Source organism: Oryctolagus cuniculus, chromosome 16 (genome assembly GCF_051225735.1).
Source record: "Oryctolagus cuniculus isolate XC-2025 breed Fujian yellow rabbit chromosome 16, ASM5122573v1, whole genome shotgun sequence".
NCBI classification, from domain to species: Eukaryota; Metazoa; Chordata; class Mammalia; order Lagomorpha; family Leporidae; genus Oryctolagus; species Oryctolagus cuniculus.
In genome coordinates, this window is record NC_142882.1 from 7,849,726 (window position 1) to 7,871,061 (window position 21,336).

The 21,336-nt window shown below is 39.4% G+C and overlaps 1 protein-coding gene across 1 annotated transcript in view; it reads left to right on the forward strand.

Moving 5' to 3' along the window:
- LOC138847791 (vomeronasal type-2 receptor 116-like) overlaps positions 1–21,336 on the forward strand; it is a 40,495-nt gene that overhangs the window by 11,180 nt on the left and 7,979 nt on the right. Inside the window, exons 2-3 of the mRNA XM_089316337.1 lie at positions 17,602–17,765; positions 20,864–21,149. Coding sequence (XP_089172463.1) covers positions 17,602–17,765; positions 20,864–21,149 — 450 coding nt within the window. The remainder of the gene's footprint in view (positions 1–17,601; positions 17,766–20,863; positions 21,150–21,336) is intronic.

Here is a 21,336-nt window from a genome sequence, read left to right on the forward strand (position 1 = left end):
TCATGAGGAGGTTACATTGTGCAAGTTGTTTTATAACATCAGAATGCAAAATCGGTTTCATAAATCTTACTCTCCATTGAAAACTGTGAGAGCCTTAAGAGCTACTCTTTAGAACGTCTGTTTCCTTGGAAACTATTCTATCCCTTAATCATCTCAAAGCATTCTTCTCAGGTCTGAAGAGAATAATGTAGCACTTGGGGACAAAGATGCAGCCCAGGAGCCCCACGCTGGAGGCCAAGATGGAGAAGACCTCCACAGCCACCATGACCTTCCCCTTGGTGCTGTGGTAGACAGGCAGGAAGGTCACCCAGACACTGCAAAACATCAGCTTGCTGAACATCAGGAACTTGGCTTCATTGAACGTGTCAGGCAGATTCCTGGCTGGGAAAGCCACAGTGAAGCTCAGCAGGCCAAGGAGCCCAGGAAGCCCAGGACACAGTAGAAGGCAGTGCTCCACTTCTTATCCAGCTCTCTGCTATGCCTGGGAAAGCAGTAGAAGATGCCCCTGCAACCACGTGGGAGACTGGCAAGAAGCTCCTGGCTTCTGGCTTCAGATCAGTGCAGATCCTGGGCATTGCAGCCAATTGGGGAGTGAACTATTGGATGAAAGAACTCTTCCACTCTCATTGCATCTCCAGTCTATGTGTAACTCTGATTTGAAATAAACAAATAAACCTTTTTTAAGAATCTTCATTATCCAGAATTCATAAGCAAAACAACTGTTCTGTGTGTTTAATTTTTTTTTAATTTTTATCACACATTTTCTGCAGAACCTTTAATGTCTCACCAGTCTAGTGAAAATCAACAATAGCAGAAGTTATATCTTTGTTTTTCATTTTTGATTCACTTTATATACAGAAGATCAGTTTAGCAAACATTAAGTAAAGATTTCAACAGTTTGCTCCCACACAAATATAAAGTTAAAAATAATAGATGATTTTTTAAATGATGATGAAATTAGATCAGACCTATTGTCATGTTTAATCCCAGTGAGAGTCAAGTTGGGAATTCATAATTTCTTCTTCTTCTTCTTCTTCTTCTTCTTCTTCTTCTTCTTCTTCTTCTTTTTTTTTTTTTACAGAAGATCAGTTTAGTATACATTAAGTAAAGATTTCAACAGTTTGCACCCCCATAGAAACACAAAGTGAAATATACTGTTTGAGTACTCATTATAGCATTAAGTTTCAATGTACAGCACATTAAGGACAGAGATCCTACATGAGGAGTAAGTGCACAGTGACTCCTGTTGTTGACTTTACAAATTGACACTCCTGTTTATGGCATCAGTAATCTCCCTATGCACCAGTCATGAGTTTCCAAGGCTATGGAAGCCTTTTGAGTTCACCAACTCTTATCTTGTTTAGACAAGGTCATATTCAAAGTGGAAGTTCTCTCCTCCCTTCAGAGAAAGTACCTCCTTCTTTGAAGACCTGTTCTTTCCACTGGGATCTCACTCGTGGAGATCTTTCATTTAGGTTTTTTTTTTTTTTTTTTTTTTTCCAGAGTGTCTTGGCTTTCCATGCCTGAAATACTCTCATAGGCTTTTCAGCCAGATCGGAATGCCTTTAGGGCTGATTCTGAGGCCAGAGTGCTGTTTAGGACATCTGCCATTCTATGGGTCTCCTGAGTATCTCGCTTCCCATGTTGGATCATTCTCCCCTTTATTTATTCTATCAGTTAGTATTAGCAGGTACTAGACTTGTTTATGTGCTCCCTTTCACTCTTAGTCCTTTCATTATGATCAATTGTGAACAGAAATTGATCACTGGGACTAGTGAGATGGCATTGGTACATGCCACCTTGATGGGATTGAATTGGAATCCCCTGGTATGTTTCTAACTCTACCATTTGGGGCAAGGCAGCTTGAGCATGTCCCAAATTGCACATCTCTTCCCTCTCTTATTCACACTCTTATATTTAACAGTGATCACTTTTCAGTTAAGTTTCAACACTTAAGAATAACTGTGTATTGATTACAGTATTCAACCAAAAGTATTAAGTAGAACAAACAAAAATTACTATGAGGGATAACATATTAAGTTGTTCATCAACAGTAAGGGCAAGGGCTGATCAAGCCACTGTTTCTCATAGTGTTCATTTCACTTTAACAAGTTTCCTTTTTGGTGCTCAGTTAGTTGTCACCGATCAGGGAGAACATATAATATTTGTCCCTTTTGGACTTGCTTATTTCACTCAGCATAATGTTTTCCAAATTCCTAACAGGGATCACTTTTCAGTTAAAATTTAAACACCTAAGAATAATTGTGTGTTTATTACAGAGTTCAACAAGTAGTACTAGAACAAAAAAATACTTAAAGGTATAAAGTATTACATTGTACATCAACCGTCAGGACAAGAGCTGATCAAGTCACTGTTTCTCACAGTGTCCATTTCACTTCAACAAGTTTCCCCTTTGGTGCTCAGTTAGTTGTCACTGATCAGGGAGAACATATGATATTTGTCCCTTTGGCACTGGCTTAGTTCACTCAGCATGATGTTTTCCAGATTCCTCCATCCGTTGAAAATGACAGGGTTTCATTGTTTTTGACTGCTCTATAGTATTCTATAGAGTACATGTCCTATAATTTCTTTATCCAGTCTACTGTTGATGGGCATTTGGGTTGGTTCCAGGTCTTAGCTATTGTGAATTGAGCTGCAGTAAACATTAATGTGCAGACAGCTTTTTTGTTTGCCAATTTCATTTCCTTTGGGTAAATTCCAAGGAGTGTGGTGGCTGGGTTGTATGGTAGGGTTATCTTCAGGTTTCTGAGGAATCTCCAGACTGACTTAGACAGTGGCTTAACCAGTTTGCATTACAACTTATATTTTAAAAATATGATGCCATACATGGAAAGACAAGACACTCTGGCAAAATAAAAACCTAAATGAAAGATCTCTGTGAGTGAGATCCCAGTGGAAAGAACAGGTCTTCAAAGAAGGAGGTACATTTCTCTGAAGGGAGGAGAGAACTTCCACTTTGACTATGACCTTGTCTAAATAAGAAAAGAGTCAGTGAACTCAAAAGGCTTCCATAGCCTTGGAAATTCATGACGGGAGCATAGGGAGATTACTGATGTCATAAACAAGAGTGTTAATTTGTAAAGTCAACAACAGGGGTCACTGTGCACTTACTCCACATGTAGGACCTCTGTCCTTAATGTGCTGTACATTGTGATTTAATGCTATAACTAGTACTCAAATAGTATTTTTCACTTTGTTTCTATGTGGGTGCAAACTGTTGAAATCTTTACTTAATATATACTAATCAGATTTTCTGTATATAAAGAGAATAGAAAATGAATCCTGATGTGAATGGAAGGGGAGAGGGAGTGGGAAAAGGGGAGGGTTGTGGGTGGGAGGGAAGTTATGGGGAGGGCCATTGTAATCTATAAGCTGTACTTTGGAAATTTATATTCATTAAATAAAAGTTAAAAATTTACTGATGGAACACTGAAAGCAAATCAGGGACAATCTTCTGGATGTAAAGGTATAGTATAAAAATAATCTTTTAAATCTATCATTGCAGTATAAGAGTCCTTTGGAATTGCAGTAGGCAATGGTAAACCTGGTTGTTAAGCCCCCATAATTTCCACAGTAGCATTAACAGCCCTAAGGTCTTGAAGCAATTGCTATCTCCCAGATTTCTTTCTGATAACAAAAATAGGACTATTCCAATGAGAATCAGAAGGAACTATATGTTCTGTTGTTAATTGTTCTTCCACCAATATCTGTGCAGCATTTATCTTTTCCTGCAGTAAAGGCCACCGATCCAACCCACACGCGATTTTCTGATTTTTATTTTATTTTATTTTATTTTGCATGGGGCACAGGCTGACCAGTAGCCATCAGGGGAAACCCAAGCCTCTCTGGTCATGATTGACAGTTAAAGTAACTGGAGATGTGATGCTTTGTTGTTGTTTGCCTAAACCCTTACCTGGCAAATGACCTTATTGAAGCATGTTAATGGTAACAATCTTTTTTGGACTATGCATTAAGGCCCCCATTTGAGTTAGAATATTATGTCTCCATAGATTAACAAGTAATGCAGCCAAAATATAGGAGCGAGAGGCTCCAGTATTACCTGCTTCATCCTCCCATTGCAGCAATTTGGAACTTTGTGCTAATCTGACTCTGACCAATACTTCGCAATTGAGTCATGGTAATTTCCTTTCTCCAATTTGTGGGCCAGCTTGCTACTGAAATAACAGAGACATCAGCTCCAGTATCTAAAAGACCACTGAATAACTTTTTATTTAATTTTAAGAAAAATTTGGGTCAGTCCTTAGTTATGGGTTGTATGCAATAAGCATCAGAAGATCCAAAACCTTTATTTCCTCTTTTATTTAAAAAAGACTTACCAATTGAAGAGAAGGGGAGCAGAATCAGTTGAGCAATGCATTGTGCTGTAGTTAAAGTTACATTATTGGCTTGAGCCATAATTTTTATTTCACCAGTAAAGTCAGTGTCTATAACTCCAGGAAAACCCTGTAACCCTTTCATAGTTGTACTACTTCTGCCCAGTAGGAGACCAAAAAACCCAGTTGGCAAAGGACCAAAAATCCCAGTAGGGAGGGCTTGTGGGCCCATCTCAGGGGTCAATACCATATAGGACCTGGCACTGAGGTCCAGTCCTGCACTACCCTCTGTGGCTCTGTGGAGGGAATTGATGGATTTAGGGTGTTCTGTTGAGGAACAAATGTCATGGCCCCAAAAGTTTGTTGGTTTTCTTGGAATGGGGCCAAGAGCCAGCCCCGCTTCTAGTTTTTTGAACTTTATTCTTTTAATGAATTATCTTTCTTTTAATCAGTTTTGGAGTGACATTCATTGGCCCAATGCCTTCCTCTTTTGCACTGGGGGCAAATTCCAGGAGGAGTCTTATTTTGATCTTTAACTTTTGGACAATTTTTTCGCAAAGGTACATGCTGCCCACATTTATAGCACCCTCATTTATCGGGCATAGCCCTCCTTGTTGATTTTTGTAATGACATACCAAGCAGAGTGGCAGGTCCTGAATATCTTGTTTTTAAATTAATCCATTTTGTTAATCGCTCATCAAAGGGACTGTCACAGAACACCTCAGCCACAATAGCCAATAGATCCATATCTGCGTTGTACTTATGTTTTGTAGAATTTACAGTACTGTGGGCATTACTAGGCAGTCATCACACAGCACCAGAAATGGATCCATACTGAGAATCAAACATCATCAGTAATCATTACGGGCACATTTAAAGTTCAGCTTGACTGTGTGTTCTCCTGGGATGAAATAGCAGCAGCAGAGGCTTGCTCCAGCTCCCTCTTAAAGCCCCCAAAGACAAGGGTGGCTCATTGCCACGATTTTAGGTGAGCAGTGCGTCCCATCCTGGATCTTGGCCAGAGAGCTGAGACACGAAGCATGCCTACCTGTTTATCAGAAACATTCTTTTATCCTCCTCCCTGGGAACTGGCCAGGCTCCCAAGGAGCAGGAGAAGGTCATCTGGCAGACAAGTTACTTGTTTATCAGAGCCAAGCCTAGATAAAAGCCTCTCCATCCCAAAAATCTGTCCTTACATTTGGCCCTAGAGTTGCACCAAGGTATAGGAATAATTAACACATTGTAAGAATACAATAAAAATTTCTCATATAAGTATACATTCAGCAATCAAACACAATAATATTCAATGTGTTTTAAGGATAAATTGAAACATATCTGAGGGGGAATTAGCCTCTTATTATCTGTAATTGTTATATTTTTGCAGGTTTGTGGAATCTTAACTATTTGTGGCATATTTTGATTTACATTTTTTGTGAAGCAAACCAAGCCTAATCTGTCCAAGCATTCCTATCGATAATAGGGGTAGAGTTAATACATAATACAAAAACAGAATAGGTAGTGCGGACACTTTGTCACCACAATTCCTCATTTCACATAGTAATATTAACTTCACAACAGGTAACGTTTACTTCAAATGAAATATTTAAATGCAGGGTGAGGGCTGTCCAGTGTACACTGATCTATATTTTTTACTCCCAGTGTTTCTTATCCTCAACACCCTCTTCTGCAAACCAGGGACTAATTTTTTCAACAGCACTGATAAATCGCTCTACGGTTTGTTTCTTTAACCCTATTCTCTGCATCTGCAATAAAGCTTTCACAGCCTTTGTCACAGCTTGCTTTGCTTCTTTAAATGCACATTTAAATATTTTCCAAGCAAATCCCAATGTTGTTCATTCACGACTCCTTTTGCAAACCAAGGACTGACTATTCCTATAGCATTAATGAACTGTTCTATGGCTCACCTTTTTAAACCCTTGCTCCTCGTGCCGTGAGTGAGGCTTTTAGCCCTTCTACAAACATTTCTTGCTTAGTAAGTGTTTGTCCCATAATTGTGTTGCTCTTCTTACCTTTGTGGCCTGTGTCGTGGATGGGTCAGGACACGGTGGCCACTATGCAAGTCTTCACTTGCCTTCTTCGGGCCCGTATCACAGACGAATTGTCCATGGTGGCTGCTATGAGACAAGGCTGTGACCTAAATGAAATGGCCATCTCTTCCAGCAACCTTCAGCTCAATTCCTGTTCCTTGAGCCCCACATTGTGTGCCACTTGCCCCGGCCCGCAGGGTAATCAACTAGGACACGAGGAGGGCAGACCTGAATGGAGAGACAAACCAGACACAAGAAGGGAGACCAAGACAATATTCTGATCAAGGTCTCACTTTATTGGAGAAAGAGGTAGCTTATATAGTACAAGGCAAGGATTGTAACAGTCAAGGGTAAGCAGGGGCCATCTTACAACATAGTTCAAAGGAATAATTTCACAGGAATCAGTATCAATTTGACAAAGGGAGTTACAGCAAGGTTTTACAGCTACCAGATGTGCTTATCAAGGTACAAGAAAGAGCACTGAAGCCAGGTGGCCAAGCACTAACCATATCAGCGAGCTGTACAAATGGAATTTTCTAGTGAATCCTTATGGGAATACAGTTGAAGGTTAATCTAAACAAAGGCCTATACAGGGAAACCAGCACAGTGGCTCCCAAGAGTTTACCATGGCTGTTTCCACTGTCCTGGCCAAAACTATCACTGTGCTTCTGGCCTTCAAGGTCACTGCCCCAGGGAGAAGTATGAGACAGTGGCTGCTATCAGGGGTACTTAACTCCATTATTCCCATCTGCTCCCTGATCCAACTGGCTCTCTGTTCTATCTGGGTTGGGTCTTCTCCTCCCTTTATTGACACAGATGCACACTCTGAGCATAGCCACATCATCCTGGTATGCAACAAGGGCTCAGTGACTGCTTTCTACTGTGTCCTGGGCTACCTGGTCTCTTTGGCCCTGCTGAGCTTCACTGTGGCTTTCCTAGCCAGGAATCTGCCTGACACCTTCAGTGAAGCCAAGTTCCTGATGTTCAGCATGCTGGTGTTCTGCAGTGTCTGGGTGACCTTCCTGCCTGTCTACCACAGCACCAAAGGGAAGGTCATGGTGGCTGTGGAGGTCTTCTCCATCTTGGCCTCCAGCATGGGGCTCCTGGGCTGCATCTTTGTTCCAAAGTGCTACATTATACTTTTCAGACCTGAGAAGAATGCTTTGAAAGGATTAAGGGATAGGATAGTTTCCAAGGAAACAGATGTTCTCAGTTGTAAGTCTTAAGGCAATCTCAGTTTTCAATGGTTAAAAACTAAGATTGAAAAACTGAATTTGCACAACCATCAATATGTTTATGTTTCTGTGGATTTCATGGTACTCAGTGTTTTGCATAAATTAAATATTGGACTCTGTGGATTTAGTTGACCTTTCATTTTTCATGGTGCTTTCAAGGGGCATCCACATTATTGCAAGTGTCTACATTTTAGATGACAAACTGATAAATCCTTGCTGTAATTTTTTGAGTTTTGTGTCTCCAATTAACTATAGACTGATTTGTGTGCTATTTTCAACTTTGGCTGTTTGGATACAAACACGGATTAGAAGAGATTTTTGCATATTTTCTAATTTTTGAGTGTACTCTCAGGTGTGGAATGTTTTGGTTATAAATTAATTTTGTGTTGAATTTGCTAAGGAGATGACAACTGCCTTCCATACCATATATGCTGTTACTTTCTATCACATTCGAAGATTCCAAATTCCCTATGTTATCTACATCACTTGAAAAAATTCTCAATTTATTGTACCCATGTAGTGGATGTGAGGTGGAGGCTCCTTCTGGTATAGAATGGTTTCTCCATACTTATTGCTGATTAGGATCCTTTGTAATGACCTCTGGTCATATATTTAACTGTGCAGAAATGTCCATCGTATCCTATTCCCATTGTTCATGAATTACTTGTATTTTGTTGTTACTTCTGCCTTTTTTAATTTTTTTTATTGTTTGTAAGTTACTCAATGGGCTTATATTTCAAATTTTAGTTCAGGTATACAAATTTCATGAATTTCATATATACAGATTAGGAATGTGGTGATACTTCCCACCTAATCCTCCCTCCTGTCAACATTGTTATGCTTCTTCCCCTCCCTCTCCTATTTCCATTCTTTATTTTTTTTTTTTGACAGGCAGCGTGGACAGTGAGAGAGAGAGACAGAGAGAGAAAGGTCTTCCTTTGCCGTTGGTTCACCCTCCAATGGCCGCCGCTGCAGCCGGCGTACCACGCTGATCCGATGGCAGGAGCCAGGATCCAGGTGCTTTTCCTGGTCTCCCATGGGGTGCAGGGCCCAAGCACCTGGGCCATCCTCCACTGCACTCCCTGGCCATAGCAGAGAGCTGGCCCAGAAGGGGGGCAACCAGGACAGAATCTGGCACCCTGACCGGGACTAGAACCCGGTGTGCCAGCGCCGCAAGGTGGAGGATTAGCCTATTGAGCCACGGCGCCGGCCCCCATTCTTTATTTTTGCAAAGAACTATTTTCTAGTTTACTTTGTACCCATGAGATTAACCCTACCATATGTAAAGTGTTCTACAATGGTAGGAAGAAACCAATAGTATTCCTCAAAAATAGAGACAAAGGCTATAAACAAACATGGAATCTCCAATTGTCAATTTCACTCCAAATACATTACTTTTTAGGCACTTGTTATGACAGATAGGAGAACACATACAGTACATGTCTTTTCTGATACTGGCTTATTTCTCTAAGTATCATGGTTTCCAGTTGTATCAATGTTATTGCAAAAGACAGTATTCCTTTTTTTTTTTTTTTTTTTTTTTTTTTTTTTTTTTTTTTTTACTGCTGATCAATATTCTTAGAGTATAAACCATGGTTTCTTTATCCAGTCATCAGTTGATGGGTATCTGGGTTGATTGCATACTTAGCTATTTTGAATTGATCTTCAATGAACATGGGGGTACAGATGACCCCTTTTCATGCTGATTTCATTTTGTTCGGGTAAATTCCTAGGAGTCAGCTGACTGGGTCATATGGCAAATCTGTTTTCTTTCACAGACATTTCCATACTGTATTCCACAGTGCTGCATCATTTGACATCCCCACCAACTGTGGATTAGGGTACCTTTCTCCCTAGTGCTCTCCAGCAGAGGTTATAAAGTGTGTGCACTCAAGGTGGAAACTTAACATACTGCACCACTGCCCAGCTCCAGTTTCCATTATTCTCAAAGATAAGTGGTGAAGCACCAGATCATGCAGATTCCAACTACCTTTTGAGAGCCTTTTCCCTAACTGAGGCATCTTAAATTAAATGTCCCCATCATCTCCAGCAGAGTCATCAGTTCCTCATAGAATTACTTCTTTCTCCCCAAACCCTCCAACAGTGTCTTCAGCAGCTATAGCCTGAGAAGCACTTGGGTGGGAGGTATCATAACTTTATGTGGCTGTCTCAGAACATAGCAATACTTCCTGATTCATACTCAATTGTGTATGAATAGCCATTAGCATGTGTGTCTTCTAATACCCAAGTCAATTGGTATCTGAGTCCTTGAGTTTCAAAACAATTTTGTTGTGTATGTATGTGTGTTTGTAAAGGCAAGATCACTGGAACTGAAATTCTACATTTTTGCATGCAAAAACTAAGTCCTGAGTTAATGTGCCAATAATATATCTGATTATAATTTCTATCAATCATAGTTAGATCATATGTTTATGTATTATCTGAATAGTATATTCTATGATGACTTACTTTTCATGACTTGTCTGTTTTATTATAGGCTTGTTTATTTCATTAAAAAGGAAACACATTGGCATTCATTTTTAAATTCAATGTGAAATTGGCCGGTTATCATTTATTGTTCAATAGTATCCTTATGCAAATGAATCTAAGTATTTATAAAGAGAAAAGGAAACCAACTACAATCCCATTGCTCACAGGCAGCTCCTATCTAAATAGTCTTTCAGACTTCCTGTACACATACATGTTTATTTCTGCACAGCCATCTGATGTTCCCATGGAGATCCTTTCCATTATACTTGGATGTTTCAGTTGACCCAGTCTTGATTTGGAGCTGTCTACTGCTCTTATGCCCATGTCTCCCTTCCTTTCAGTCAGGGTCAATACCGCCCTCAGGCACTAGAGGGTGCCTGAGGCAGAGTATGGATTTGACCTTGCCTGCAAGACTGCAGTAAATGCACCTGAAGGGGTAGGGGATGGTTTTATGGGCTCCTTCTTGTGGAATCTCTCAGGTCAGCTCCTCAAGAGCGACACCTGAAGTTTGCAGAGATCCACACATCTGCCACAATGAATGCCCCCAAATTGATCTTCAGCCAAAGTCTGGAGCCTCAGCTATGTGCACACAGTTTTCTCATCAGAAGACAGAGGCAGGAATCCTGTGGTAAGTAGGAGACTCTGCCCAATTCTACTTCCTTGTGTTTTTAGATTTCCCTTCTTCATTTAACACAAATCAAGGTCTTTCAAAGAGTATGATTTGGATTATTTCCCTAAATTTGCTAGATGAGAAAACCCCAGGAAGAAAGAAATGGATTGCAAACAGTTGAATGTTTTTGCAGACAAAACAACAGACAAAGGCTAAGAGCCATCCTAAAAGGAAAAGATTTATGTGTATTTCACTATGCATCTGGGGCAAATTAATGTGGGAATCCCAGATAAACTCTGAGACAAGAGAGGAAAATGAATTCACTCAACATGGGATTATCCCATGACCAGGAGAAACTCTCATGGTTCTTTTTTTTAAATTTTTTCATGGGCAGAGTGGACAGTGAGAGAGAGATAAACAGAGAGAAAGATCTTCCTTTTGCCATTGTTTTAGCTTCCAATGGTCTCCACGGCCAGCATGCTGCAGCCAGTGCATCGAGCTGATCCAAAGCCAGGAGCCAGGTGCTTCTCCTGGTCTCCCATGGGGGTGCAGGGCCCAAGCACTTGGGCCATCCTCCACTGCACTCCTGGGCAAAGCAGAGAGTAGGATTGGAAGAGTGGCAACCAGGACATAATCCGGCACCCAGACCAGGACTAGAACCTGGTGTGCCGGCACTGCAAGGCAGAAGATTAGCCTATCGAGCCACAGTACCAGCCTCTCATGGTTCCTAAGTGGAGGAAAAGATTGTCATAAGGACACAGGTATCTCACAAGTGAAAAGTCATGCAAGAAGCACCTTATAAAGTAACCTCATTAAACACGTGAAGGAAAAATAGATGTTTGTTGATGACAGCAGAATAAAAGAATATTAAATTTACAATAAATGCTTTAGCCACTAAATCCCCAACTGTTAGATTTCCCAGTGTCAGAATCTCTTCTTACCACTGATGACCTGTTTGAAGAGATAAAGGATGGAATGATATAGCGTATCCACTTGCAAACTCCCATAAAGCCTCTTTGGCAGTCATCATATACAGCTTTATAGAGAAGAGGAGGAGGAGGAAATGAAAGGGACAGAGCAATTACAGGTAACCTGGAAGAATGACAAAGAAGAGAAGAGAAAGACTAAATACAGATCAGAAAATATATTTTTGCTTAGAATGGCAATTTTCCACTTATCTCACCCAGAAAGCAACATAGATAATAAAGAGATACTTGAAAAGTCAAGTTTACAATTTGTCATGTTGGAAACATATAAAATCCTATGCCCAACAATTGAAAGATACCTCTTCTGGTCAGAACATACGAGCATGTATAAGCCGTCAACATGAAATACACTGTTCATCATGACTGAATACTCAGGACACTTGAAACACAAAGGGCACCTGTGTTCTAACCTTGGGGAAGTTTTGTGTCAGTGGCTGTAGAAACGCACGATGTGTTTCTTTACCTGCAAGTCAAACTGCATGCATGTCTGGAGTTAAGATTCAGAGAATAAGACCTATTTGCAGTTAGAACTGCTACCAATAGTCATTATTTATATGAACATACTTTTCAGATTTCCATAGAAAACTAGATGGAAGCCATTCAGCTTCACTAGGTGCAGTGCCTTTTGATCTACAGTACTTGAAGTCCCCCCAGTGATTCTGACATCTTCTAAATGTTCTGCATTTAAGATTCTCCTTCATTCAGGCTTTGAATCTGAATTAGTTTCCTGATTTGGGGTGGGAGCTGATGCCCAGTTTTGAAAAGGAGGAGGCTTAACAGTTATAAATGCCAAGCCTTGTACTCCACCATTCTCCACACTTAGATATCCTGCCTCTGCTAGCCACATAGCCCTCAGATGAATTATTCTTTCCCAAGACCTTGCAAAAAGTCATGTTCATGATGATGCTGTTCAAGGAGTCATTTAATGATGTGCTAATATAAATAACCATTTTTGTTCCATGATGGCACATGTGCAAAATTCAGCAAGACTGATTTGTATTTAATTCATTTTGCTTTCCTTTGAAAATCAGTTTCTCTTCCTTGTGGAACATGTAATTTAGATAGAACATTCCAGAGCCTGTTCTGGCATTTGCTACAAATACAAAATCCAAGGACTTGGGAGAGCTGTCTGTTGACACAAATGAGAGTAACTAGTGTTCATCCCAATTTACTTGTTTTGTTAGTCATAACATACCATGACTTTTTGACCTAAGAACAGAAATTTATTTTTCAGAATTGCTGAGGCTGGTAAGACTAGGATCAATATACATGAGGTTGGTGTTTGTCCAGGACACGTTTCCTGCCTCCACTAAAGATAGTTTTCCTTTCCTCTTCTTACAGTCTTCACCTGTTAGAGAGATGTAACAAACTCTCCGTGCAGTCTCATATTGAAAATTGCAAGAAAGCAACTAGGTAAGCCATAAAAATTTGCTATTACCACCCAAAGACCTCACCAACTATAATCATGCTACAGAGCAGTATTTCAACCTCCCCATATTTGCACAAAACATTCCTTCTCTAGTAGTTCTAAGTTTGGAGTTGATAATAATCATGGTTGGAGACATTTACCAAAGATCCCTAAGGATCCAAGTCCCTTTCATGGCCAGGGAAAGCAGTGGAAGATGGCCCAAGTCTTTGGTCCTTTGCAGCTATTTGGAAGACCTGAAGAAGCCCCTGGCTCCTATCTTTGGATCAGCTCAGCTCCAGCTGTTGTGATCATTTGGAGAGTGAACCATGGGATGGAAGATATTTTCTCTCTCTCTCTTTCTGACTGTATCACTCACATTCACTCTCTCAATCTTCCATTCAAACAAAATCTTTAAAACAAAAGTTATTGTAGCCAATCGAGCAGATGTGAGGTGATATCTCAGTGTGATTTTGAATAGTATTACAAGTTTACTAATGTTTAGCACCCTTGGTAAGGCCTTTGGCTCTTCTATTTGTGCAGCAATGTATGTTCAATTCCTCTATGCAGTTTCGATGATATTTGTACTGTCCCTTCTGTTTTTTTAATTTGTATGTTGGAAACATGTATCTGGAAGGATATGTAGCCATATTCTCCAATTTTCTCTCAGGTGGTTGACTCTTGAAATCTCTCCCTCCAATTACATAACCAGTGGCTCAGGCACTGCAGTCTGATCTCCCCTCCCTCTCCAACACTGTTGCTTTCTCTGGCTCTTGGCTGCTGGGATTGTCTGTTGTGTCCTTGAACATATTCCATGTCTGTACCTTCCACACTGATCCACAGCATTCTTCTTCCTTCCATAGAATTCCCACTGTGGTTTTCTCTCTAACTATCCCAGGAGAATGTATTTCTTCCACTTTTACTTTTATATCTCCTCCTAGATTATAACAGTATGTCCTTCTCATTCAGCCATCTTGGTCTCTCTTCAGTAATCAGCAGTATTATTCCTAGGTTAGATGGATGATGGTAGAAACAGATTCCTGATGGATTACCAGAAATGGCAACACTAGCAAAGTGTCATGTTCTGTTATATGCAGAGGAGCTGCATCAGATTAAGTATGGCTGGAAGTTGGAGGAATTGGGGATTTTTGTCTGGGACATAATTCAGAATGGTTAAAAATGCCATGTTGTAGACTTTGCATACCAGCATAGCTAATTTGGAGTTACTGAGAATTGATACAGTGAGTTCTTACATGCCAGCTCACCTCTGCATTCCTAATTTTCTTAGTTTCCTTTACTGCTTGCTATGACATTAATGTTACCATGTACTTATAGCAATTTCTACTTTTTTTTCAACACTTAAGAATAACTGTGTATTAATTACAGAATTAAACCAGTCATATTAAGTAGAACAGACCAAAAAAAAACTACTAAGAGGCATAATGTATTAAGTTGTTCATTAACAGTCAGGGCTATGCTGATCAAGTCACCGTTTCTCATAGTGTCCACTTCACTTCAACAGGTTTCCTTTTTGGTGTTCAGTCAGTTGTCACCGATCAGGGTGAACATATGGTATTTGTCCCTTTGGGGACAAATGACTGGATTTCGTTGTTTCTTACTGCGGTATAGTATTCTAAAGAGTACATATCCCATAATTTCTTTATCCAGTCTACCGTTGATGGGCATGTAGGTTGGTTCCAGGTCTTGGCTATTGTGAATTGTGCTGCGATAAACATTTAGGGTGCCAATTTAAATTCCTTTGGATAAATTCCAAGGAGTGGATGGCTGGGTCGAATGGTGGGGTTATCTTCAGGTTTCTGAGGAATCTCCAGACTGACTTCCATAGTGGCTTGACCAGTTTGCATTCCCACCAACAGAAACCCTTCAAGATATTGGCACAGGCAAATAATTTCTGGAAAAGACCCGGGAGGCACAGGCAGTCAAAGCCAAAATCAACTATTGGGATTGCATCAAATTGAGAAGTTTCTGTACTGCAAAAGAAACAGTCAGGAGAGTGAAGAGACAACCGACAGAATGGGAAAAAATATTTGCAAAGTATGTAACAGATAAAGGGTTAATAACCAGAATCTACAAAGAGATCAAGAAACTCCACAAAAACAAAACCAACAACCCACTTAAGAGATGGGCCAAGGACCTCAATAGATATTTTTCAAAAGAGGAAATTCAAATGGCCAACAGGCACATGAAAAAATGTTCAAGGTCACTATCAATCAGGGAAATGCAAATCAAAACCACAATGAGGTTTCACCTCACCCCGGTTAGAATGGCTCACATACAGAAATCTACCAACAACAGATGCTGGCGAGGATGTGGGGAAAAAGGGACAATTTCTACTTTTGATTTGAAGTGTATTGAGCCTGAGAAGATAGTCCAGGATAGTCCATTGGAGACAGTGTTCTCGATGTAGAATGAGTGTAAGTTCATGTGTGTGTTCCCTGTACACACAGAGAACTCTGTACCTACCCATTCAAATGTCCACGTATTTTTATTTTTGGAAATTGCTTTGCAATAACCTACATGATATTGGACTTCAATATAAATTATAAGTCTCAAATAGAAAAAATATTATCAACTTTTATGATGTTGTTGCTAAAGTTCAACTTGACATAAATGTATGATTTCAGATTCCATATAAGTTTATGTAATTAGAATATATATTTCCCTGAATTAAGTCTGAAGTTCTATAATTGAAGCATTCATCACATACTATAAAAAATGTCAAATGCAGCATTAAGGATATAGAAGATGAAAATGTTAAATATAAAAGAAACACTTAAGCAAAAATATTGAATAAATCTGGGTGCTAATTTTTAAAAAAATTCGTCCATAACTGTTTCATAACACATATTTTCCATGAATTTTCTGAAGCCTCCTCATTGCATGGAATTCATCCTCTCCATTCCCAATTTATTTTCAGTGAATGGAGTGCATTAAGATTGACTCTATTTTTATTTCCTACACATTAGAGAGAACAGTGGATGCTTGCTCTCTGATTTAGATTTATGTTTCTTGTTTAACTGAATAGACAACAAGCTTCATCAATGTACCAGTAATAAGTTTAACTCATCAAGAAATTATATTTTCAATTTTAGGCAAGTCACTGAATTCTGTTGTGTATTTTGTTCCTATACTGCATCTCACTTTGCGTGTACCCCTAATCAAAATCTCCCTAATGGCATCAGAGAAGTGGCTAAGCAATGAAAAATGTGTTTTACTTAACATATTAGCCACCACATTTACAGTAATTTCAGTTTAAAAAACTTTTGAGTGGAAAAATAGAGTTCACATATATGCCCTTCTTACCCCCCTTATTAGATTTATTCTATTGGCAATACCTCACACAGGTATACAAGCACAAATGATTAGTCAGTGTTGATCCTCATTATTGCCTATAGGACATGATATCCATTTTGTTCACTCTCGTCTTGTACAGTCTGTGGTTTGGCAAAGGTTTAATGGTACCTAGCTGCCCTGATGGTGTCCTACATAAGCATCCTGAAAGTCACTTGCATTCAAGAAGTATAGGTGTCTGCAGGCATGATCCTGACCTTGGTGTTTGTGGTGGTGGGAATAAAGAGGTGACTTCCAGCTGGTATTGTCTGCTTAGAGTAAAAAAGGTATAAGTACTCAAATAGTCCCAGGTTCTCATGTGAGCACCAACCAAGGTTGTAGGTGCAAAAGCAGATCATCATGGGATTACCATGGTTAACAGCAACATGGAAGTTTTTTATGTTTTACAACTAAAGATGAAGTGATTAGAAATGCAGAATGGACATATCTGAATTCAGGCTGATTACTGGTTTCACAGTGATTGAAAACCACATGTCCTAGTGGGTATCTTTGTAAACAGGATTGGTTTGGGGTCTATGTGCTATCAAAGTGATCTGTGGCTGCCCAGAACACTGGTTGAGGGAGGCTGCCCTGTTGCACTTTGAGTCATTGTAGTGTGTGATACTGGAGATTTCTGGTCTGAAAGCTTACTGAAAGCCTCACCTGATGCCTCCCTTCATGCCCTCTGATGCAATCCTGGTACATAATTTTCAAAAGTTCATGGAGTGGTTTATTTACAAACCCTTGCAACAAATGTAACTATCAGGGGTTTCTTCCTTGAATCTTTGTCTCCATGGACTTGGAGGAAATCCTGGCACCTAGGTGAAGAGGATGATTCACAAACATGTTTTTCTACTCGTGTTTTTCACCAGGACAGAAGACCTGAACTACAGAGCCTCGGGGCAGAAAAGTATCAGATTCCCCCATGGACGAGTGGACAGCTGGTGGAAAGAGGTCAGATGGAGCAGTATTAAAGTGACTTGTTTCAAGCAGTCACACACACACACACACACACACACACACTATGTATCCACCTGCATGACCCTGCATGTTCCACTGCTCTTGTCTCATAGGGTTTTTCACAGATGTTTTCTTTGATTTTTCTCTTGCTCTTTCTGCAGCTGTATCTCCTTGTGACATGTCAGGATGGTCACGACTGCTATTCCCAGATGGAACAGAGTTTTTACAAGGATGGAGATATTGAGATCACTGCTTTTTTGCACATTTACACATATGATGTTCCCAGAATCGAGAGAAGTTTCATCAAATATCGCAGATTCAGATGGTAAGTTCTCCTTGCCATAACCATTTTCCATTTATTTACATATTAGCTACTTGTTATTGGGTCTGCAAATGGATAGGCAAATATGTTCTGTATCCCTGCCATGTCCATCTTCTGTCCCTCCTAAAAACTGCTGGTAATTGATTTGGGGCATGAGGAAGACATTTCTTTCTGCCTGGCACCGTGGATGGCTCAGGGAAATGTTGTCTCATCAGAGGGGGAACCAGAGTCTGGTCAGTATCCTCCTATCCTTCCCTGTCCACTTTCATCAGCTCAGGGGACTATTGTGCCTCAGTAGTAGATTCTTACAGAACCCATGCACTGAAATGAATGAACTGAATTACATGAGCTCTTCCACATGTGCTCACACTCTTTTCTGCTACGTACTAGATTTGGGGCCATGAGAACACTTCATTTCTTCTACAGTTGTAAAGGAGAAAAGATTCAAAATTTTTTTCTATGTAAAAGTAATCTCAGGGCAACAGCTTTGCACAAATATAATAATTATATTTTACTGATGAATATACCCATAAGAATTTCAATGGTTGTAATTTACTACATTTATAGTGTTTCCCTGATTCTGCCTTTTCTCGGCAAAATAGATTTCTTAAGGGGGATTATTCTGTTTTTGCCCCTCTTGAAGATCCTTTATTTATAACTAAATATAAATATTTCATATACATATATAGAATATATAAATTTCATGCATGCAGAATATAGTATCTTGTAGGACAGCGGAATTGTTTTCTTCAAACCTGTTTATGAGGGTGCCAATTTTCTAATTGTTTTCTACTGTAAGGCTACAGGAAGTAGGTTGCCTCTGCATAGAACTTTGGTAGAAGGTAGCTATTAGGACATAGATCATTTCAGTATCATTAAAGCAAATGGATTTGAGAAGTATAGTTGTTGCCACCAAGGTGATGAAACTGATTCAGTATTTTAGGCATTTGTCCAAATATCTCTGCAGAAAAAAATCTAATGGATACTAGCTTGGTGTAGCAATATTACTCACTTCACATTGATTTTTATAAATTTACCTAACTTAATATGTGTCCATGGGGTCCAATTCATGAAATATTTATTCATTAGTAGTAGTATTCCCCATGGTTATGCATGCAGCACATCATTTAAGTGTACCCTTAATGATGGAGATGAGGAAATAGTGACTTTCCAGTAGTAGGAAAAGAGGCTATGAATAGAGCCCAAGTTTCTCCAAGATGTATGCCATGCAAACTGGTGATCGTAATCAAATCTTAATAAACCCAGGAAAAATATCTGTGTTGATGATACTTGGAAAAACAAGAAATACTTAACTGTAGGTGTTATACCTTCCAATGTTAGCTTCACTAACTTTAGAATATACAACAGTTACTGATAAACTGTTTTTAGAGATAAAGAGCACAGCATAAAAGAGATAAACTCTTACAAATTCCAGTGTGTCAAAGGGCCATCTAGACATTTTGGTACAAGGCAGCAGCTGGAGAAAGAAATGAGAGGATGCGGAACAATGGAAGTGTCATAGTAATGAGGAGAGAAACAGATATATGAAATACAAAACTGAATTTTATTTGATTCATAATAATGATTTTCAAATTTCCTCATTCTACAAAGTATGAATGACATATTTGGATAGCAAATATGTATGCAAATTATATATACATAAAAAACTATATATATAGCTACTGTGTGCATGGTTATAGTATACCTATGTATAGATATATAGAGAGAATACATATATAATATGCGTACATATATCCATATTATGTTACAGCAAGGACCAAGAACTGAAAAACGGTCACTTCCTCTGGAGCACACAGTGACCCTTAACAAGCAGTGTTTGTGGCCTGGTCTATTCATAAGGAATTAACACACAGGACATCAGAAATAAATACAAGGGGCTCCTCATTTGCATTTTTTGTGAAATGTCAGATCCTAGAAAGTAGAAATGCATCATTTTCTTTGCATGGAAGGCTATTTATATTCAATATTGTAGGAAAAGTTGAGTGAAGAAGGCCTGTTTGCAGTAAATACTGATATCACTCATAATGAAAAGTAGAAATGCATCATTTCCTTCACATGTAAGGCTATTTATATTCAATATTGTAGGAAAACGTGAGTGAAGAAGGCCGGTTTGGAGTAAATACTGATACTACTCATAATGATTTACTTTCACATATGTTTAGTGTTCTAAATGCATGACTGGCTTAATTGTAAAGCATCAGGTGCCTCATAGCCCAGTGATTCATGTTCAGCCAGGGAGTGTTTCCAGCTTCTCTAAAGTACTCCTCCCTTTTCACTATTTCCCTTCTTTCAATCTCTGAATTCGATTTTATTTTCTTGACTTGTGATGCTGGTTGATGGGTAAGTATGATGGGGAAGAGATTTTTCAGGATCAATTACAGACTCCTATCTACCATTCTCAGTACTGTGACATCATCCCTCTTTTTGAACACATAGCCTTCAATTGAGTTACTCTCTTTTCCCTTTACAACCTGCAACCTTATGATCGTATGACTGCTATTTCAAGAAGCACTTAATGATGTGGTAAGATGAAGAATCATTGTAGTTTGTGGATGTAGGAAACATTTAGAGGCAGTGCTAAAGATGATACGCGTTTCCTTGTCATGCTTTCTTTGACAACTGGAGTGTACTCCTAGGTGTGCATGAACTTTAGAGAGGGCATTCCAGAGCCTGTTGTAGTATTTACTTTAGATATCAAATATAAAAACTTAGAAGAGGTAGCTGTTGCCAGCGATGATTAAAATTGATGAGGTTTGCATCCAAAAATAAGATCATGCTCTTTGGCTACATGGACAACCATGTGATAACATGCCCAAGACATTATGATGTAAAAGCAGATCTAATTTTTCAGAATCATTTAGGCTTGGAAACCAGTAAAAGTTGGTAGCAGCTTTGGTTCTGGTGAGGACATGTGTCCTGCAAATACAACAGTTCACACTCTGTACTCAGCAAATCTGCACATACGGATTAGAACATATGAATTTTGGCCATGACCAGTCCATCTCTCACAGTAATCACAGAATTGAAGATAATCTGGATTGGAGGCTTTTCCCTTAAAGATCCTTGTGCATTTCATGCAGGTTTCAGTCCAAAAACTACCAGTATGTTCTGGCCTTGGTTTTCGCTATTGAGGAGATCAACAAAAACCCCTATCTTTTACCCAACATGACCTTGGGATTTGGTCTCTACAATGTCATGCACAGTCATATGACTGTGATGGAGAACCCCTTCATTTGGCTTGCGGGACTGGAAAAGCACATTCCTAATTACACATGTAGGAAACAGAGCAAGTCTGTTGCTGTAATATCAGAAAGCAGCATTGCTGTCCAAATGGGGACACTGCTGGAACTCTACAAAATTCCACAGGTGAGTGTGTAGTGAAAAAGTGGGATAAAGTACATCATCTTAGGTGCCTTACTTAGAACCAAAAATTAAAGTGACAGAGACCTTATACATTTGACACAGTATGTGATCTAAAGAGAATGCGCACAGAGCTTTTGTGGATTAGCTACATTTCTTCTGAAGCAGCGGTGTGGGTGAGTGAAAAGGAGAA